We start from the raw sequence: 20408 nt of genomic DNA on the forward strand, positions 1-20408 counted from the left end.
CTAAGTGTGTTGCAAATCTTTCAGTTCCATGAGTACAGAAATGTCACCAATTCCATACACATCTTCAATCTCACTACACAGTTTGCAAAAAGGGGAAAGTTTGTGAAGTTATATTCTACAAATTACTTCAACCACTTTTTTTTTAACTTGACATAGTTGGTAAGTAATGAAATAGAAAGAAAGTAATCACACAACGTACTTCAATGACCTTCACACATTGAATCACCCCTGAGTGTGCTAAGTTCTGTGCAGCACTAATCGGGCCAGCAATGTCACGTGACCATCTTCAGCCAGTAATGGCTAGTAGCGGCCATTGCCATTGCGTATTGACATGATGACTCTGTGTGTCTTGACCTCAGAAGCGAAGGCTTCGCCGAACCCCTAAGATCGATTTACTGTACTCCTCGGGTTCAATCGAACCCAAGTTAAAAACCATACACTTAGGATGAGGTTGTACTTCAAACTTGATCATGTGTGCAATTAGAAAAACTTTGGATGCATTGTTTGAAGAGAGAAATTCTGTAACACACCTTGATTAATCTAATTCTTATTTAAGGCAGCAATAACTATAACTGATTGAGAGTTTCAAACACTGTGCTGACCTTGACTTAGATAAAACAAGTACCACCACCTCTACTTCACGACCAAATTTGATGAAAACTTTCTTGAATAGGGTTTTTCACATAGGTTATAATGGTTTATATTAAACAGTGGTAAAGGTCTGTAGATTTTGTTCCCAGGCTTATTTTGCAAGGCTCCTGTTGTAATTGCGCTAGTAATTGACAAAGTGATAACCCCATTTCCACAGGAAACATGTCCCGGTTTCCTAACCCCCGCTACTAGTACCCCTCCAGCATTTGCCCAGCCAACAAATTCCACCGCCTGGGAATACGGCACCAGACACTGGTGTTCTCTTGGGTCCGGTAAATAGAGCAGCAGGCGGATGAAGACACATACACACACAAACAAAACAGTGTGACTGAATTTTTCAGATAAGAAATAGTGGCGGGTCTGCCCACTGCCCAGATGTGCAACCCCATGAACATCAGTAAACACATTTTGAGACACACTCTGATGAGAAGAGTCTGGATAAACATGACATCAGCATTGACCTTGAATCCCTTGGATGACTTGATGAACGGTAACATAGAGCAGGCCCTTACTTAGGTTATAGTCCTTGACCTCTGACGAGCATTGCGAGAGACAAACGCCAAGCTTGTGAAAGTTCCCTTTTAAAGGGATATGATGTGTTAATTGTGCAACAGCAAATACAGTGATACCTCTACATATGAGCTTAATTCATTCTTCTGCGGCTTCATGATTGGCACTCGCTGCTTCCTGATTGTACTCTTTGACTTGGTCATTCACACAAAGACCCCGTTTGTGTTTTTCTATTATTTCTTGCCTTGTTTTAATAGGCATCATTCTCCTTTTTTCTCAGATGCTTTACCAGTACCCTTCCCTAAACTTTTGGCTAAGGCTCCAAAAAGTCCCAAAAAGGAGAGGCTATAAAATGCAATAAAATATATGCGATCAAAATGGAGTTGCCGCAGAATACAGTTGGTATAACCATCGGCGCAGAATCATGTGACTGATGGTGGAAGGCACAAGTGCAAACTGAACCGAGCTCGGTCACGAGCGGTGAGCGGTCTCTAGTGGTAGAATCTGGGACTGCTTGTGAACTGGATTTTCCTTTGTAAAGCAAGCAACATTTTTGTTGACAAAAAATTGTGTTTTGATATTCTGGTGTGTAAAGATTTTTATATAAATAGATACAGCCTTGTGTGTCCTTACTGTGTATCTAGTCCAGACCAATGTTCCCTCTAATTTCCCACGGGTCTGAGCGTTCACACAAAGTCGGTGAGCAACGCTTGAAACAACAGTGAGCCACCATAATCCCAAGTGTGGCAAGAATATTAATTATCAAACATGTCCAAAACTTGACATCAAGTTACATTTTGGAGTTTCCGGCAATGCAAAATTATTTTTCCCTTTTGAATGAATTGACTCATGTACTATTGCAGAGATTGTACGGCCTACAAACGTCGTTTGTTCTTACAATTCTTTCACAAGATATCCATTTTTTTTTATTTCCTGATATATTTTGTCGCATAATATTAACATTTTTGGGGGCTTATTTAGTCGGTTGTAAGATACAGAACTGTACTTAATCACATTTTTTAGTGGAAATACAATGTTGTCAATTCACTTGATATACAGTAATTGGAAATTATTTGAATGCAACACAAAACTTTGTATTCTTTTTTCGGTGTTTTTTTTCTACTTTTTTTTTTAATTCCTTTAAAAAAATCTCATTGTGTTTATTTTTTCCGAGCTGTTACTTTTTTTCTTTTTGTTCTCTATTTACTTTTTTCCTACATTTCTTTCTTTTCTTTTTTTCTGGCTTTTTCTAAATTTTTCCTTCTTTTTTCTCAGCTTTTCACTACTTTTTCATTTTGGTATTTTTTTCTTTTTTGTTCTATTCCCCCTTCCTTTAAGTCAATTTGTGCATAATTTTACTTAATATTTGGTCATGTTGGGATTAAAGAAGCAAAAACAACCTGAAGAGCCGTTTAAGACCCGAAAGAGCCGGTTCCTTTTTAGTGAGCCGAGCCGAAGAAGCCGGTTCTCGACATACTCTAGTAACTTTACTCAACTTCGTTCGACTTCAAAATACCCCATTTAGGACACAACGTCAGGGGAACCCGTGTATTTTTACCTTCATGCACTGTAACTTTGACTTAAGTTGCTTTTAATAAGTAATTTTGAGCCCTCATTTTTGTGCGCTGGCTAGATTTTCTTGTGCGCCGAGAATGCGCGAGCAGTGCGCAATTGCACACGTGCGCAGCTTAGAGGGAACATTGGTCCAGACTATTATTCAAATCCCGATTTGTGTGCATGTGTGTTCGTATGTGTCATATAGGCACTGAAACGGCAGAACCAATTTTTGTGAAAATTTACCCATGAATAATTTAGGCCTTTGGGAGTGTCTTTAGCTAGGTTTCGTGTCAACGAACCCCCAATAAACCCCCAAAAAATCAACAAATATCTGCTTTTGTGTACAAGCGGCTTTGGAGCTGCATACGATCATACTGCTTTTTGGCACACCCTAGTAGCTACCTTGCCTTTTTTCCACAAACAACCTCACTTACTGTAAATAGAATGCCCGTCAACGCCAAGCCCGTCAACACCTGGCCATCATTCTTGTTTACACTAAGAAACAGGAAAGGACAAATATGGGTGGTTTAGTAGTATCAACACATGAATTCATGTCTGTGAATATAAAAATTCCTGATGCAGAGTTAGAAAATAAAGCAATTTAGGAAATAATTATACACATGTGGACAACCTCAGAATTATTTCCATAATAGCTTTTTAGGCATATTGTGTACAGTAAAATCAATACATCTGTAAAGTACTGTAACTGTATGTCAGCTAAATTCTGTAGGTTGTAATTAAGTTAAATTCTGTGATGATGATTCACTTGAAAAGTTACCTTTAAACGTTTAACCCCATAACAAATCAAAACAAACAACAGCACTACTAGTCGACTGAGCAAATAAGAAATTGTCTCACTTCTTCTTGACCCGCCATCAAATCGGCTCCCATGCATTGAAAAGATGCCAGCATGGAAACAGTAATGTTGACATTTGCCAAATGCTTCGTAGATTCCTGGCCACGTTTTTCCACCTCATCATAGCAGTTGCCATGACAGCCTTTTGGAAATGGCTATGGCTGTCTCCATTAAACTGTCACAATTGACTTAGAAAACGCAGTTTCTACTGGGAAATGTGTATCAGAGAAACATACAGTCTCTTTGATCAATTTAGTGATTATTTGTATTCCAAATAAACAGATTCCAGATATTTGGACAAACTACACGGTGTTCCAAAACGGTAGACTCCATTCTTAATGCCGATATTTTAAAAACTATTTGACGGATGTTAATAAAACTAAATGCACTTTATGTTGAATGTCATACATTTTATTGGTTACATTTGCAGAAAACGGTATACATATTTGTTGGTTCTCTGACAGATTTCCATGTTCAATATGAGCGCCACCTGTGACTCACTTTTGCACACGTCAAGTCAGTATTCGAGGTTGTGCTGAATTCGCTGTAGCATGTCTTCCAGCTGTAATTCTCTGTTTCAGTTATTCAATGTTAGCTGGAAGAGAAGGTGTAAAACTAGTCCTTTCACATAACCCAAGAAGGAAAGAAATCACACAGAGAAAGGTCGGGTAACAGCTGACTGATCCAGCTTTATGGCAGAGCCTTGTTGAGGTAGGCTCGTACAGTGAACTTCCAGTGAGGAGAGCCCATCCTGCTGAAAAAATGAAACTTTTTTCATTTTGTATGAGTTGATCAAACAGTTTTGAAGTATTTGAAGATAAACATATCTGATGGTGCTTTTGTTGCAAAATTTGTGACTGAGCCTGAGCATAATTTAACACGCATAATGCCTTTTCTTATGAAGTGAAAAGCATTTCTTCAAATGAAAAGATATAAATGCCATATATTACACACAAAAACTTGTCTGCACAAGCTGTTAAAATTTGAGGTTATTCCAGGGAAAATGGTCAAAATCATTGACCTGCAAATTGGGGTAACATTTTGGAACAGCAGTAGTTACAGAAAACAGTTGCAGTTTGTTTGTGGTCCTTGGCCGCAAACACAGCGTTTGCGGCCATTGTTAATGTCAAATCTGTTTGTTATGGACGGTAGTTTGCAGTGTAAATGCAGAGCACATTAAAAACCCACTCGGTTTTATGGTTACATCATTCTCCTTAGTTAGACAGACTGAAACAATAGACGCTGATTCCAATGGCAAACGTCTTGAGCAGCTTGGTGATTAATTATTGAATCTTAGCCACATGGAATGAAATGAAATGATCTGCATTTAAATAGCGCTTTTCAAGTCAAGATTTCCCACAGCGCTTTACATTGTGCTTCACATTTCCCAATAGCAGCCGTGCAGCCATGTAAGGCGCTAACCTGCTTATTGGGGGTATTAGGGGTTCAGTGTCTTACCCAAGGACACTTCGACATGTAACACGGAGGAGCCGGGATTCGAACTGCGATCTCTTGATCCCAAGACGAGCGCTCTACCTCCTCCCCACATGTGTGAGCTAGTTCTACAGCTCAAAGTGTGAAGTGTTAATTGAAACCATTGTTACATGTTCTTGCAGAATTCCGAAGAGTGACAATTGTTCTTATTTCCCAACATCTGTTTTGTAACAAAAAGGCGATAAACAAGAACCAAGATTGTCATTTGAGGCCACATGGCTCAAGTGCAAACGTGTTTGTTGCACTGATGTAATAGTAATAAAACAAAGAGCCACAATCAGATTTAAGGGAGGGCAACATGTCTTTTGCAAGACAAAAAAATGAAGCATTGGGAAGCAAACAAGACCCCTTGACCAAGAAATATTTTTCTTCAGTTACTGGTCAGGTCATCATTTTCCAAAATAAAAGCAGATGTTTGCAGCTTATCGTAAAAACGAAAATCTATTTTTTAAGCACCAGGAATAATCTGTCTGTTTTCATTAAAGACTATATGAATCAGAAAAAGTACCAAGCAGTTGGAATCATAACTTTTGAACAATTGTAAGTTTATAATTGGAACCTATTGATGACTTGTTGGTTGGAACTCTTGTCAACTAATCACTTAATTTTGGCACCTCTGTTGTTTCTGATGTATGCAGTGTGAGGCATGTTACTAAAAAAATTAATGTTACTAGTTCCTTTATTCAAAAAGTAATTTTGCTACTCTTCGGATTACAGACACACAAAATTAGCTAATTACTCTAAAAGTAACTGTGCGGTTACGAATGTTTGTACAAACTTGCATTGAGGCTGACCACTTAAAACTGCCTAATAATAGCCGCATAAAAAAGAAATGGAAGAAATGGTGGAATCAGTGTAACACTCATATTTATTGTCTTGTGTGATTTAGAGAGCTTGCAAACAAACATTTAGCAGAGACATTCCATATTTATTTTGTCAATGGACTTCAAACCACTCAAAGTTTTCCTCCTCCCTTGCTTCGTACTCTCCAAGATGTGTCGCAGATCGAATCTCAGTGGGCAGAGCATTCCACAACACCGGGGCCTGAATGAAGAACGCTCTTGAACCTTCAGATTTCTTCTTGGCTCTTGGAAATAGTTATAGACCTGTATTACACAATTTCGATGTTGTTTGGTTCAGGGAACCACAAATACACAAATGGGTATGTGCTACGAGCACACGTTTAATATCAAAGTTCAGCAGTCCACAGTGAAGAGCAAAGTCAAGTCATTCTTATTTATATAGTCCTTAATCAGAAAAAGTCTCAAAGGGCTGCACAGACATTTACAGACAACAGACTACACCAACTCCCGATCTAAAATCTACACGGGGGAAAGGACAAACTCAAAACCTTTGCATGGGGAAAATTAATAATACTAAAGAAGGGACTGCACATAATGTAATCCCCCTGCATGTTGTCAGGGATTCAACATACAAAAGGAAGACATTGTCAACATAACACATAGGTCATTCTTAAGATATTGACCAAAAGTGCGTTTTAAGCTTAGATTTCAACACTGAGCTTGCAGATCGAATCTCAAAGGGCAGAGCATTCCGGATCACAGGGGCCCAAATGGAGAACGCTCTCAAACCTGCGGATCTTTTCTTGGCTCTTGGTATCATACTAGACCAGCATTTACTATGCGAAAGCTCTGAGCAGGAACATAGGGGGAAATTAAATCTGAAATATATGATTGGGCCAGTCCATGCATAATTTTGTATAATACTAACAGAACCTTAAAATCACATCTTAAGTTTACAGTGCGCCAATAGTTAACATTTCAGTCTATTCAGAGTTGAAGCGCAAGAAGATTACTGACATCCCTGTTTTTATCTCAGTGAGGCAGGTCAACAAATTTAGTGGGGAAGATTCCTCCATTGGAAAATACAATTTAGTGTCATCTCCATAGCAATGGAAACAGATATTATACTTGTGAATAATATCACTTAATGGAAGCACATAAGTGCTGAAAAGAAGGAGGCCAAGTACTGAGCCCTGTGGCACATTACAGGTAACATTAAAGGGCTCAGTGGTCGTTTTGCCATATCAACACAATGAAAGGGAGAAAACCATGGCCAAAAATCGTCTCAATACGTTTTTTTGTCCTTTGTGAATCACAATGCATAGGTTGGAGTCAAAACAAAGAAATGGAAGGAATGTTTTCCAAGCAATGTTTTGCTAATAATTGCTGTTGATAATCTCAGGTCCTGTATGTCATCTACGCTGGCATGCATGTTCTGCCTAAGGCGAGCATTGACGAAAGACGTGCTATCGCTTCTTGATATGATGTCTATGATGTTGTTTTTCTTTTTACAAAACTTTATTGAAACAAGGAATAACGAATCATTGTTTGCTAATAAAAATCATATAATTAATTCGATTATTTATTTACAGTATATGATCAAAAACTTTCTACTATGCGTATTCTATCAAAGTTAAATATCTAATTTCAATGTCAAATTATCCTTATATTTTATTTTTTTCGAATTATTTTTTAACTGGGATTACACATGGGCACTCACAGTATGGTCATGGAAGCTTGAAATTATATGAAGCAGTTAGTCATGCGTTTGACACTGTGCATGTCTGGCTTTTGTGGGCTTGCATGTCTTATTAGGCAGCGGCCTTTAGGATTATGTCTCGGTGCGTCTGTTCTTTTATATCCCAACTTTGATTCGGAGTGACAGGGGTCAGAGGGCAATTGGCTCAGATCAGAGGCCATGACCCTCATTGACCACGCTGTCAACTTGAAGCTGATAAGAATGGCTGCATTCATCGGGCTTGCTCGTGTTTAGCTCTGCCACACTGTGATTACCAAGTTTGTTTTCTTTGTGGACATATTTGTTATTGTTAAAGATTCTGACACCTGCCAGTAAGGCCTATCCGTTCGGAGTTTGGTTGTTTTTTTCTACTGATGAGCTCAATATTCCTGCAGCTGTTGTGGGAAATGTCCTTAAATCCATGCTTGGAGTGTGTGCATTTTGTTTTAAGGGTTGAAGGGCTAAAAAGCCAAAAGACACCCTTCGACCCACCACTTACATCCTCCTACAAATTATGTCGGTATGGCTACTGTTGCCACGGCAACTTCCCCAGGAGTAAGGGTGGGGTTCAATGCAGCTGGTGGTTTCACAAGTGAGTCAGAAGCGTTGTGACTGTGTTCATGTGTTTACAGGCTAGAGAAAAGAATGCATTCGTTTTCAATAAGTCATTCATGGTGGTAAGATCAAGTTGGAAAGTATTTGACTGGCGTAAATTGTTGACAAAATTTGTGTATTTACGTTGAAGAGTGCCAGATGGTTGGGATGCAGTCAGACAGATTTGACCTGCATGAGATGCAAATATTTAAATGCAGTCACTAACTGCTATTACACCGATTTAATTCTTTGGAACCTGAAGGGTGTGTTTTCGTACCTATATATTTGAATCACGTAATACATTTGCATTTCAGCATGGCTATGGTTAAACACGAGTAATTTGATCAAAGTCTATGTACTCACATTTCAATACATGAATTGCAAAAATTTGTTATAAATTTGTAAGTTTCACATAAAATATTCACTGATCGAGTGGTTTTATATTTCAACGTCTCAATGCAGTTAATCTCAGGCAAAATTGAACTGGTTATCCAAATCAGGTATTTCCTAATTTGTTATAATTTCTAAAGATAACATTAAGGTAACCGTAAGCTATGCAAATGAAGTTATGCTAAAGGTACGACCGGACAGACTGAAACCACAGGCTGAAAACATTCTAGCAGCCAAGCTGATGAATAGGCAGGTTTCAGGAAGAGAAGGAGCACCAAAGAGAACTTTTAACACCAGAGAAACCTCTATCACGTCTTTTTTAAGAAGGCACTGCACATAGTATGGCAAGCGGTTTTGTCGACCACCATGCATAAGTACAACATGAGTCCGAAAATAGTTCAGAACATTGACCAATGCCATAAGTGCGGGACTAATCAATGGTACTATTGTCGCGTGGTTTCAAACCCCCAACTCTATTTAACATCTTCCTGGAGAGGATCATGACTAAAGCCATGGACCAGTGTGAAGTTACAGCCATAATTGGGGGACATAACATAACTAACCTCTGTTTTGCTAATAATATTGCCGACTTGCAGGAGAACAGTAAATCAGAGATGTGTTCAATTGCCAGAACAAAGCATCAACCCTGTATCAGATGGAAATCAGCACAGAAAAAAACAAGAGTAATGACCAACAACCCCCAAGTCATCATTGTCACCATCAACTACCAGTGGCAGGAACTGTCAGCAAATTAAAATATCTTGTGGATGGCATATTAGAAAAGCGGTCAGAACCAGAGGTCATGGCCAGGATAGCTATAATGACTGCAGCACTTCAAGGACTTAAACCCCTCTGGAGAGACAAGAACATTGCAGTGAAATCAAGGATCAGACTCATGAAGGCGCTGGTTACTTCCATCCTCCTCTATGCTTGCGAGACATGGAGTATCACAGCAGAACTGGAAAAGTAAATCCAGGACAAGGAGATGCGATGCTACAAAAAACTTCTAGTCATCAGGCACCTGGCCCATGTGACATAACTAATCAGTGTGCAACACCATCAGAGGGCACATTGGACCTGGCGGATAACTGTTGTCAACTGTGCGCAGGATAAAACTGCAGTGGTATGCTCAAGTCACAAGAACATCATGCCTGGCCAAGATCATTCTCCAATGCACAGTCCAAAGGGGGCGAAATATCAAGGAATAACGTGTTGCCAACTTTGCCACAACCCAAACTCAGGCCATGAACTGTCAGCAGTGGAAATAGCTGTTCAGTGTTCCATCCTCAGTGGTGCCTCGACGACCCTGGTGGTCAAGGGATTCGTGAATTGTGAACTGTGGTAGAGAGAAAGCATTGTTTCAAAACAACAAATACATTCTTCACATTATTCAATCACCTCCCTCTTACCCCGTTGGAAACAAGGGCTTTCAGCTTTAGTGACAAATACATGTTGCGAAGCTTCAGCATTTAATGCACCCAAAACAGCAGTAAAAGTTATCAGGCCGCGTAACCAGCACTATATATGGCCAAGCTCCAGCTGTGCTACTGTCACCCTTGCCTTTTACTGAGCCTTTATGAAAATAAACGAGTCAGGACATAAATGCAAAAACCTTCTCTTGACCAAAATGTCTACCGGTACACCCTACTAGTCACACAATGCATTCTTTGCTCACTTGATTTCAATGATCTGTTTTTATCTGTTCTGTCTCTCGTGGTATTTCAGGGGTTTCAGGTTCCGATAAGCTGAGCTCTTATATTGAACCAAGCAAGGTCATGCTGCTCTTGTCTTTTGGCATACACGCTGTAATTATAGATGATATTTGCATGTGGAACATGTCCCACGTTCCCTGGGAAAGGACCGACTTTCATAAGTAATACAGCTTGAATAGGAAATGGGAAGCTGTGCTCTGGCTTTTTTAATATTATTATAACTGGGGAAAAAAACAAAAAAAAATGTTAAACCCCATCCAACTTCCAGAAATCCAACCATAAGGATGTCCCAATTTATTCTGCTGTTACAAGTGTAAGTAGCAGTTGAACTACTGCCATTACTGCCACTGTTTATTGATAAAACAAGAGTGAAAATATTTAAAAATAAGACTTCACAGATGTGTGTAACTTTGCAAATTGGCAAGTATTTTATGTATATTAAATATATTTCCCCCATTTAAAGAGAAAAAAAATCATAATCTCATTATTTTTCGAAACTGAAAAAAAGTATTATATACATTTTTTTTGACAATTTGAAATACTGGATAATTTCATTTATTTATTTAATAATCATATATCATTTTATCTAAACTGGCCGTTTTTTTCCTGATGTTATTTATTGCTTTATCTCAAAATCTGTATTACTTCCCATCTATTATTTCCCCTCAGCATATTACAATTGAAAAGATAATTTTAAAAAATCATTTTGAGCACCACACTACCATTGAAAATCTAATAAATGAATAAATAGGCTAGGAAAAAAAAAGCTAGTGTCACGAGTTGGAGTGGAAGGGGTGACCGGACCAGAACGGAGGCAGGAGGCAGGAAGGGAGAACTCAATTGCGTGACGATCCAAAACTTTTATTTACCAAAATAAAAGTTGTCCATAACTCAGGGACAAGACAGAACAAACAGGTTTTAACAAAACGTGCAAACACAGGCTTCTTCCAACTCAACAAAACAGGACAAGGCATAACAGAACGGACAATGTGTATATAATGAGCCAGCACCCGCAAAGCCCACAATCCAGCCATTAATAGCAGACACGCGATTAGTTGAACTGCTTCAGCTGGTGCCCAGGGGGCGGGGCAGACCGGTCGCCAAGGCGACCATGACAGCTAGATTTTGGGCTCAATAAGACTAGCACCAAACAGCACAGATATATTTTGGAGTATATAAGGTTGTTTTGGCTTAGATATCCTATTTCACGGATCCGCTAAGTAATACCATTTGTTTCTAGTGCCAAGTCAGCGGTCTCCAGACATTTTCAAGCTGAGAGCTCCATTTTGTTACTAATTAGTACAAAGGGCACCCTGTTTTGTATGCATTTCTAAAATAACAACGTATCATGTTATAATTAAATTGAATTGAATTGTCTTTGTCATCGATATCAACGTTTTGAAAACATTGTATGCAACGATATTAGACATGGCTTTCCGGAGTAAATATGTAATAAAGTCTTAAAAGAGATGTCGGGATAAATAGGAAAAAATATTTACAATGTAGTGCTTAAAGACAGGCCCGAGTTATAATAATAGTGCAATGTTTATGGATGAAAGGAATAGTGCATTTAGCATAACATTTGGCAGCAACAAAACTCCCTAAAATAAGTCTCAAGGTATATATTTTCACAGTTTCGTGCAATAGAATTTGTCTGCAAAAAAAAACAAAAAATAGATTCATGTCAATCCCCCCCAAAAAGTAATTTTACTCGAAAATCACTGAGCTATTTTCAGAACAGATCCGGGGGTACCTCAACTGTCCTTAAGAGACACCCTTGTGCCCGCTGTCACCACATTCGAGACCCCTGCCCGCGATCATTTCTATCAAAAGTAATGATTTCTTAAATAAATGCTTACCAAATTCTCTCTCCGGCCTCTAAATGCCAGTGTGAGTTTGTATAGCGTGGTGAGTTGGTTCAGGTGTAAAACTGGATTCACTCAATTGTTAAAATAAGCATTTGACACATTCAATGCCAAACATGAAAATCCGTTTCCCCATTGATTGTGAATAAATGTATTGTTTTTAGAAAAGATCCTCTGTCATCTCCTGATTTTAATTTGTAGGCTAGCTTACTAATGTAGGCTGAGTGGTAAAACTTAGTACTAAAAAACAAAGCTAAGGATTTGGAATTGTAATTCTTTTACTGATCATGCTAGCCTCAGATCACAAAATCTGGATCCGGACCGGGAGGCGAAATGAGTTTGACATCCCTGGTTTACCTGGAACTAAATATTTGGAAGGGTTGAGGCATGTGTGTTTGTTAGAGAAAGTGTTTGTGCCATTTTTACTTATCTACTTAATTACTTTTTCCACCTCACTGCGTAATGTCACAACATTAATATGCAAATAATGTATGTATTTAAACGCCTCTCTCCTGTCTTTTTCATTTTGTCTGTTTTTAATGCTCACTTTGTGCTTTTGTCACAATTCATCATTCCATTACACCATTATTTTGATGTCAGCTTTTATCTTTTCCCCTTGTCCTTTCCAATCCACCCATTTTTGAATCGCCTTGTCTACTCTTATTACTCTCAGCTACCCTTTATTATGGCCACACAGGTTGTATTTGTCCATGCGATCTACCCACCGCTTCAATCTGCTCCTGCATCAACTGTGCTATATGGCTGAAAATCACCTCCTGCGGTCTCTCATTCATATTCAACCACCTCTATGCCATCCATCACTGTTTCATCACCTTGTCATGTTTTGACATTCTTCTTTGTCATCTTAGAATGGCTTTACAACTGTTCCTCTATTTTAACCTGTCACTTTTTACTGTTCATTTTGTTTTAAATCTCACCTGATGCCTTGCCTCCTTCAGTATTGGGTGCCTTTTTTGTAAAATGTTATTAGATGTAATGACTAGTTACTTCATTTAAAAAGCAATTACATTACTCCCCAGAGAAGTGAAACCCAAAAGTCAAGGGTTACTCTGTAGGTAACTATTTAGTTACAAGTTAACATATATACTACTCTCATAGAAGCCAATTCCCTAAAGCTGCTTTCAAAAAGCCACAGTATTAAATGAATAGAAGCCATCGTAAGTGTTTTCAGTAGTACGATGCTTACCCTTCTTAAATGTTACTGGCAAAATATGGGCAAATAATTACATGATCAAAGGAGGAACGGTTAGCAACCAATTGTGATTCTAATTGTTGTAAATCATGACCTTCTTTTAATTTGTAGCAGAGTAATGCATGGTGCGTTCCAGGAACGTGTTCCTTTAAAACACTGGCCTCCCACTCCTATACCCCCCTAACCCACTTGAGATGTAGGTGACAGGAGATTTTCCTTACATTTATGAGCAAAATGACTTAAAATGATACACCTTTTTAATGATTTAATTGAACCATTTCACCAAATGATCATTTCCCAAGCCAAGTTCCATCAAGGTCCTAAAGAAAATAGCGGGACCCCCACAGGCTCTTATTATTTCTTTGGGAAATGACACAATTTCAGCGCAGCTTGGAGGAGTAAACAAACCCACATGGTCTCGCAGCTTGTAGCGGTTTAATTGGACTGTGTTGTGGTAGTTTGCCATTCCGCCATATTGGACACTAGGGTTATTTGGCAAGGACCTAGACAAAAACAATTGAAAACTCACAAGTTTTGTATACAGAAAAGGTAACAGTTGTGTGTAGAAAGAGTACAGATGGTATGGGATTTTCAATTTTCTTTTAAAACAGTTTGCAATGGATGACTCCTTTACAGCCCAAGAATTTCTTGTTGCAGGTATCACGAATTTTAGCCAAATGATTACAACATTAATTTAAACAAGATAAACAATTAAGATGAATAACAATGACAATTTTATTTTTATGTTCACATGTTCAATTTAGTTTCAAAAGCACTGGTCTTATGATAAGATATCTGTGAATGTGGTAATGTTTGGATTATAGAGCATTATTTTTTATTAATGCAAATGAGGTCGGTCAGACCTTTGTATTATCACAGGTAATTTTCTGGTTTTTATCTTGCAGAATCTGGTGTATTTTGGGATCAATATTGATTTTTATATGCCAGTGGTATCCCTTTTTAGTGTTCAACTCCAAACAAATTTGTGTTTTGCATGAAGAAAGACATTTTATTAGTTTGTCCCACTTGTGGTGGTGAGGAAGCAAAGTGCAGAAACACAGATTAGAACAGTAAGTGGTGGTCTTTTATACGGGCCATGTTCGGTACTCAGGAAGTCATTGGCAAGGCAACCATCGGTCAGTAAACCGAAGCAGTGGAGGCAACATCAATAGTATGTCAGGCGGTACTAGTAACTCAGAGTGAGATGAGAGTGCTTGGACGTGACATGGAGAACAATGAACTCGCACAAAGCCAAGTGGACAGACTCCTGAACAGAGACGAGGGAGAGTCATTATAGGAGGGAAATCAGGACATGAACCCATAACTGCGAGAAGTGAAATTGAACACAGAAGTGAATGACAAAATAAGGTGAGAGAGAGAGAGAGAGAGAGAGAGAGAGAGAGAGAGAGAGAGAGAGAGAGAGAGAGAGAGAGAGAGAGAGAGAGAGAGAGAGAGAGAGAGAGAGAGAGAGAGAGAGAGAGAGAGAGAGAGAGAGAGTGAACCTATAGACGCACTGTGCAGAAACGTGAAAAGGTTTTTCTTTTCAAATGCTTCAAATGAGATTGAGAGATATACTTGTCTATCCAAAGACAACAACACTACTTCAAATGATTCAAAGAGGGGAACTTTTTGGAGTACAAAAAGCATCGTATCATCTTTGTTTTCTACCTCCATATTAAACCAATCAATCTCTATCACTTATGCAACTTTTTCAATTTTATTCCTCTCAAGATTCCACATTCCTTTTATCTGCTGTGAAATGCAATATTGCATTACATAGAAATGTAATAAGTAACACACTTGAGTTAAACAGAATTGAATTTTCATGCTTGGTGCAAATTTACAAGAACATTCGCTTGACTTAACTTGGTAAAACATGTTCTATGCATAATTCAAAGTTCTGAGCTTTTGCACTGGCAGTAAAAACACGTGTGCATTTATGTGGAGTTTGCAATGTATGCAGAGGCAAATCGGTCTGGTTACAAAACCTGTTAAATCTGAATTTCATCATGTGATTTATAATTAAATAAATATTCAAAAATAAGACATGGAAGCCCTTGTCTCATCACTGCAAATTCTTACTTAACATAGTATTGGGGAAATGTTAGGATTTAAAAAAAATAAAAATGTGTGAAGAAATGGTGGTTAGTGGGAAATAATAAAAAAGTAGTGTAACAGTAGTTGGTGGCATCTTGTCCATTGGGTTTACCACATGTGGTCTTTCCTCAATAGAGTTAATCAGGAATGGCCGACTGCTGACACTGCCCCTGGAGGGAGGAAACCTGCACTCCCTTCTACCTGATGAAAATGGGCTGCATCTCTTCGTGGCCATGAAAGATAACCTGCTGTCGACTAGCATGGATGACATTACACAGAACCCCCGCAAGGTTAGTGCACACTAAGCAAAGTGTAACGATGACAATGGGACTACCTAAAATCATAGCGAACCTGAACCATGGGCAAGAGCATCTTCCTCTTTCAAAAAGGTTTCAATCTGTCTAAATTGATGTGGGTTTAATCAAGATGCAGACAGAAATACCCTATAATGCTGGGGTGGGGAACCTTTTGGACTCAAAGAGTCCTTAAAGAAAAATATATTTTTTTGTTGCTCAAGAGCTATATCTTTCAACAAAGCCAATTTACTGTCTCTCCAGACAAAAGCTAATTCTTCTTTATCTCATTTGATTGTTATTTTTGTCGTAAATAATGGTTTCAAAACAATGTGCGAGCAAAGTTCTGTCGTAAAAATGTTTCGAAATACAAAAAAGATACCCATCTATTTACTTTTCATTAGGTTTTAGTCTTCGGTATCAAGAGGTAAGTATTCAACATAAATTCTGTTTTATAGATGGGGGTTTGTATGGGTGCTTGAAATCCATAAAAGGTTTAAAAAAATACTTGAATTTTGGGTAAAGTGCTTGTAAATGCTTGAAATTGTTGCCATTTTTCTCTACAGCCTGACACGAAAGACGACGCATTAAATAAGGAAAAATCAATGAAGTCTGCTTAAAAATTACGCCGACATGCCATCTACGGCGCCTTTTCTTTTCTTCTTCCCTCATGACAGCAGCTGGCATGAGTTTGTAAGGTGTTGTCATGCAAAGTGTCATTGCCCCTCTACGGATTACGCCCAAGAGGACAGGTGAAGAGATTGAAAATGCCGGGTACTGGAAACATTGGAAAATTGGCTCTGAAAGTGCTTCAAAAGTACTCAAATTAGGCCATGAAAAAGGCGTACGTACCCTGATGGATGAAAATCTTGGACATCTTTGAAATTTACAAACATTCATATTCAATTGTCAAACGCATTGCTTATCATTCATAATTTTTTCATAACTTGCCCAAACTACGCTCAAAAGAATATCCAGGAAATGGTAAAAGCCATATGTTCCCAAACCCTGCAATAATGAGTTTCATTGGTTGTCCGTGCTTAAGCCAACTTTCTAAATCATTGTTAAAAATTGCAATATTGAATCAAACATATTACATCACTGATACTAACATCTTTAATAACTTGTTACAAGCACATCACTGGGATTCAGCAGGTGTTTTTGGGTGGATTATTTCAGTCACACATGGATGCACAATAGTGAGTGGAAAGGAATCCGGTAGTATAAATCTACAATACCTACAAGTGGAAATCCCTCTGTATGTTTGTGTGGACACACTTTCCACAAGGAACTTCTTCATTATCTTCCACAATTTATAATTTGATAATATACTATGTCATACTATTTCATATTTTGTTTATTTTTGGCTATGTTCAATATTTTTTCCCCTCAAGACAACTAATTGGTGACATGGAAACACAATATATATGAAAACATATATGATTTCTACTCTGAGATTTTTGTTTAAGAGGAATACAATTCGAAATTACTTTTATGTTTACATTTGTTTTTGCACTAGGAGATTCCTCCAGATATCAGTACAAAGAATCAATGAGAAAAAAGTATTAGAGTATTACAAAGTATTACACTCATTCCGAAGTAAGACTAAAGTAAAAAAAAATTATTAACCTTTACTGTCACAGCCTCATTTAGTTGGAAATCAATAAAATGATGGCATAGGTTTTTTGGGGGGGAATTGGGGGGTCATAACTGATAGATTGCACCCAAGAGCATTTAATCTTTGTCCTAGTACAAATGTGTTTGATGGGGTCTGGTGAAGTTCTTGCACAGTAAAGTAACTCAAATAACTACAAAATTACCCAACAGTCCTTCCCCAAATGGTGCCATATGAAAACAATTTCCAACATGTTTTTGTTTATCAAATAACTAACTGCTGGATAGAGATAAGAAAAAACTCAATTAATAATCTGACACTTCTTTATGGTAATACCAGATTGAGACCAATAGGCATTAGAGTCAGAATTAATTTTGAGAAATGGTGGCAATTTGATAAAATTGGACTATACAACATACCACATTTATCATATATTACAGCAAAATAACGTTCTTATTTGATTCAACATGTTTGATGAAAAATCCCAGGTTCCATTAATCTTGGTTTTCTAACCATGTTTTATTTAAATTTGAGTTAAATTGACGGTCATATACTCTAATTTCAGTTGATGAACCTATTATTAGGATTTTAGAATCGACCCTAAGTCTGTTTTCTTGTCAGAATTTAAAGTCACATAACAATAAACTTCAAATTTCAATGGTAATTCAAATGAATGACAAGAAGGTAATTTAAATTAGGAAAGTAACCAATCCGATGTTCTGTAATTCAGAGAATCTGAAATCAACGGCTTTATTCAAGTTCAAAGGAATAATACATCTATGATAATCAGATCCTTAATCGGATATCTTGTTACTCGGATCACCAAGCTGTCCAAGTGATCGAGGAGTTTTCCCTGGATGGAAAAAAACCTGGCCCTTAAAAGAAAGACTAACAAAAGACATATATTCAGTCTTTTTTTTTTTTTTTTTAAATGAAATGAAATGATCTGCTTTTGTATAGCGCTTTTCAAGTCAAGACTTCCCAAAGTGCTTTAAGGTGTGCTTCACATTTCCCAATAGCACCCATGTAAGGCACTAACCTGCTTATTGGGGGTATTAGGGGTTCAGTGTCTTACCCAAGGACACTTCGACATGTAACACAGCCAGGATTCGAACCGCAATCTCTTGATCCCAAGACGAGCGCTCTACCTCCTGAGCCACACAAAGGAGAGTTTGGGTTTTCCAATTACAAGTAATATCTTGCAAACGACTGATATCATAATCGCAGGTCCTGTCTGCTGTATACGCTGGCATGCATGTTCTGCCTGCAGCGAGTAATGACGAAGACTGGCTATTGGCACTTGCTATGATGATATTTTGTATTTAATACTTAACTCTCTATTTATACGGGTTAAACAATACATATAGTGATATATTTGTGCTCTAAAATGCGGAAAGACATGATGAACCGTCATTCAGAACGTCAGGATGCTTTTAGGGTATAAGAGCAAGGACAGATAGAGAGCTGTACCTTCAATGGCCTACAAAATCAATACTTCGATCAGTGAGACACGCATGCAGGCAGAGGGCAAACAGGTATAAAGAACAACAGCCTGGAATGACATGAGCAGCCACCGACCCACCCACCCTGCCAGGCAGGCAGCCAACCCTAAGATAGATAGTCACATCCAAGACATAACTCAACCCTGGGCTGGCTACAAAGTCATGCTCCATTTTTATTGTGTTTATAAGATGTTCTAACTTGTCCACAGTATTTTTTCATCCCTCCCTTTGTGCAATACCAACCCCACTGTGTTGCCACATTCATATCATTGCAGTTTGTTTTCCCTGCATAAACAACCTTTTAATCTTTCCCCATCTCAATGTAATAATCAGCAACATTGCTTGGAAACTCACTCCCTCCCCCACAAGATCTGAAGTTCATCATACATTTTCATGTTTGAGTGTTACCTTCTCTCAATCTGTAGGTGACTTATTAGTATGTATTACAGTAAATGGTGCACAGCTTTTGTTTTATAACATAGAAAACAAAAGGGGTTTTGAATACTCTTAACATAGTGTACAAAAAACAGAACATAAACCAAATAGATTGTATCTAATGCTTTTTGTTTATTCAATAACAGTGTTTGTCGGTATACATAGTGTGCAGAGGAAGCTGTAACACACTGTAAGTCCTAAGTTTGTGATTTAATGTGAACATTCCAAAAATAGTATGCAGTCAGAAGGTCGACAGTTTTTTTTCTTTTTCTGAAAACTTGTTAAACTCTTGTGTAAGGCACAGACTAAACATAAAGTCTGGCCCTGGAAAATATTGGTCAATGTCAATTTGAGGTTTTGGGAGACAAACTAGGTGAATATGTTTTAAACCTAGATTAAAACAATTACTCTGAGGTTGCAGATCAAATCTCAGAGGGCAGAGTATTCCACAGCACCGGGGCCCGAATGGAGAACACTCTCAAACCCGCGGCCTTCTTTGCTCTTGGGATGGCTAGTAGACAAGTGTTCCACTGTAGAGTGAACAAATACACAAACGGCTTGGTGACATGCTTTGACTATTTATTACCACTGATGTCAGATGGGGGGTTGGGGGAGGGGGGGGGCGTTTAGCTTATGTTAACAAAAGCTTTAATGCTTTGTGGGGCAACAAGGTCTGGAGGAACCCAGACTATGTAGGTGACTCTATTGTACCTCATATCTATATAGTTTGGCACATGCATTAGCAAAAAGTGGCCTTGATTCAAGAGAGATGTATATAGCCCTTGACACGGCAGACAGATAAACTGATTCGCAGAAATGGAAAATCCTGGTCCGATAAATCCAATTTTATTTTTAGTTGCTGGTGCTTCTCCCCAACTGGCACCAAACAAACTAAATAACCTAGAATTTTATGCTCAGATGTTGTCGGGGGAGATCACAGTTATATGAAGTAAGCACTCTGAAGTGGTCTACTTAGACTGAATAAGTCATTTTATAATTCAGTTGTGGTTAACAATGCATTCAATTAATTGATTCAAAGAGTCACATGTCTATGAATACAATGAAATGACTTCCACCCAACCT

General features: G+C 38.2%; 1 protein-coding gene across 1 annotated transcript in view; it reads left to right on the top strand.

Moving 5' to 3' along the window:
• sema3h (sema domain, immunoglobulin domain (Ig), short basic domain, secreted, (semaphorin) 3H) overlaps window positions 1-20408 on the top strand; it is an 82596-nt gene that overhangs the window by 16430 nt on the left and 45758 nt on the right. Inside the window, exon 2 of the mRNA XM_088331902.1 lies at window positions 15616-15770. Within this exon, the coding sequence (XP_088188028.1) occupies window positions 15616-15770 (155 nt within the window). The remainder of the gene's footprint in view (window positions 1-15615; window positions 15771-20408) is intronic.

Source organism: Urocampus carinirostris, chromosome 3 (assembly GCF_059441175.1).
Source record: "Urocampus carinirostris isolate Australia breed hairy pipefish chromosome 3, RoL_Ucar_1.0, whole genome shotgun sequence".
Classification (NCBI taxonomy): domain Eukaryota; kingdom Metazoa; phylum Chordata; class Actinopteri; order Syngnathiformes; family Syngnathidae; genus Urocampus; species Urocampus carinirostris.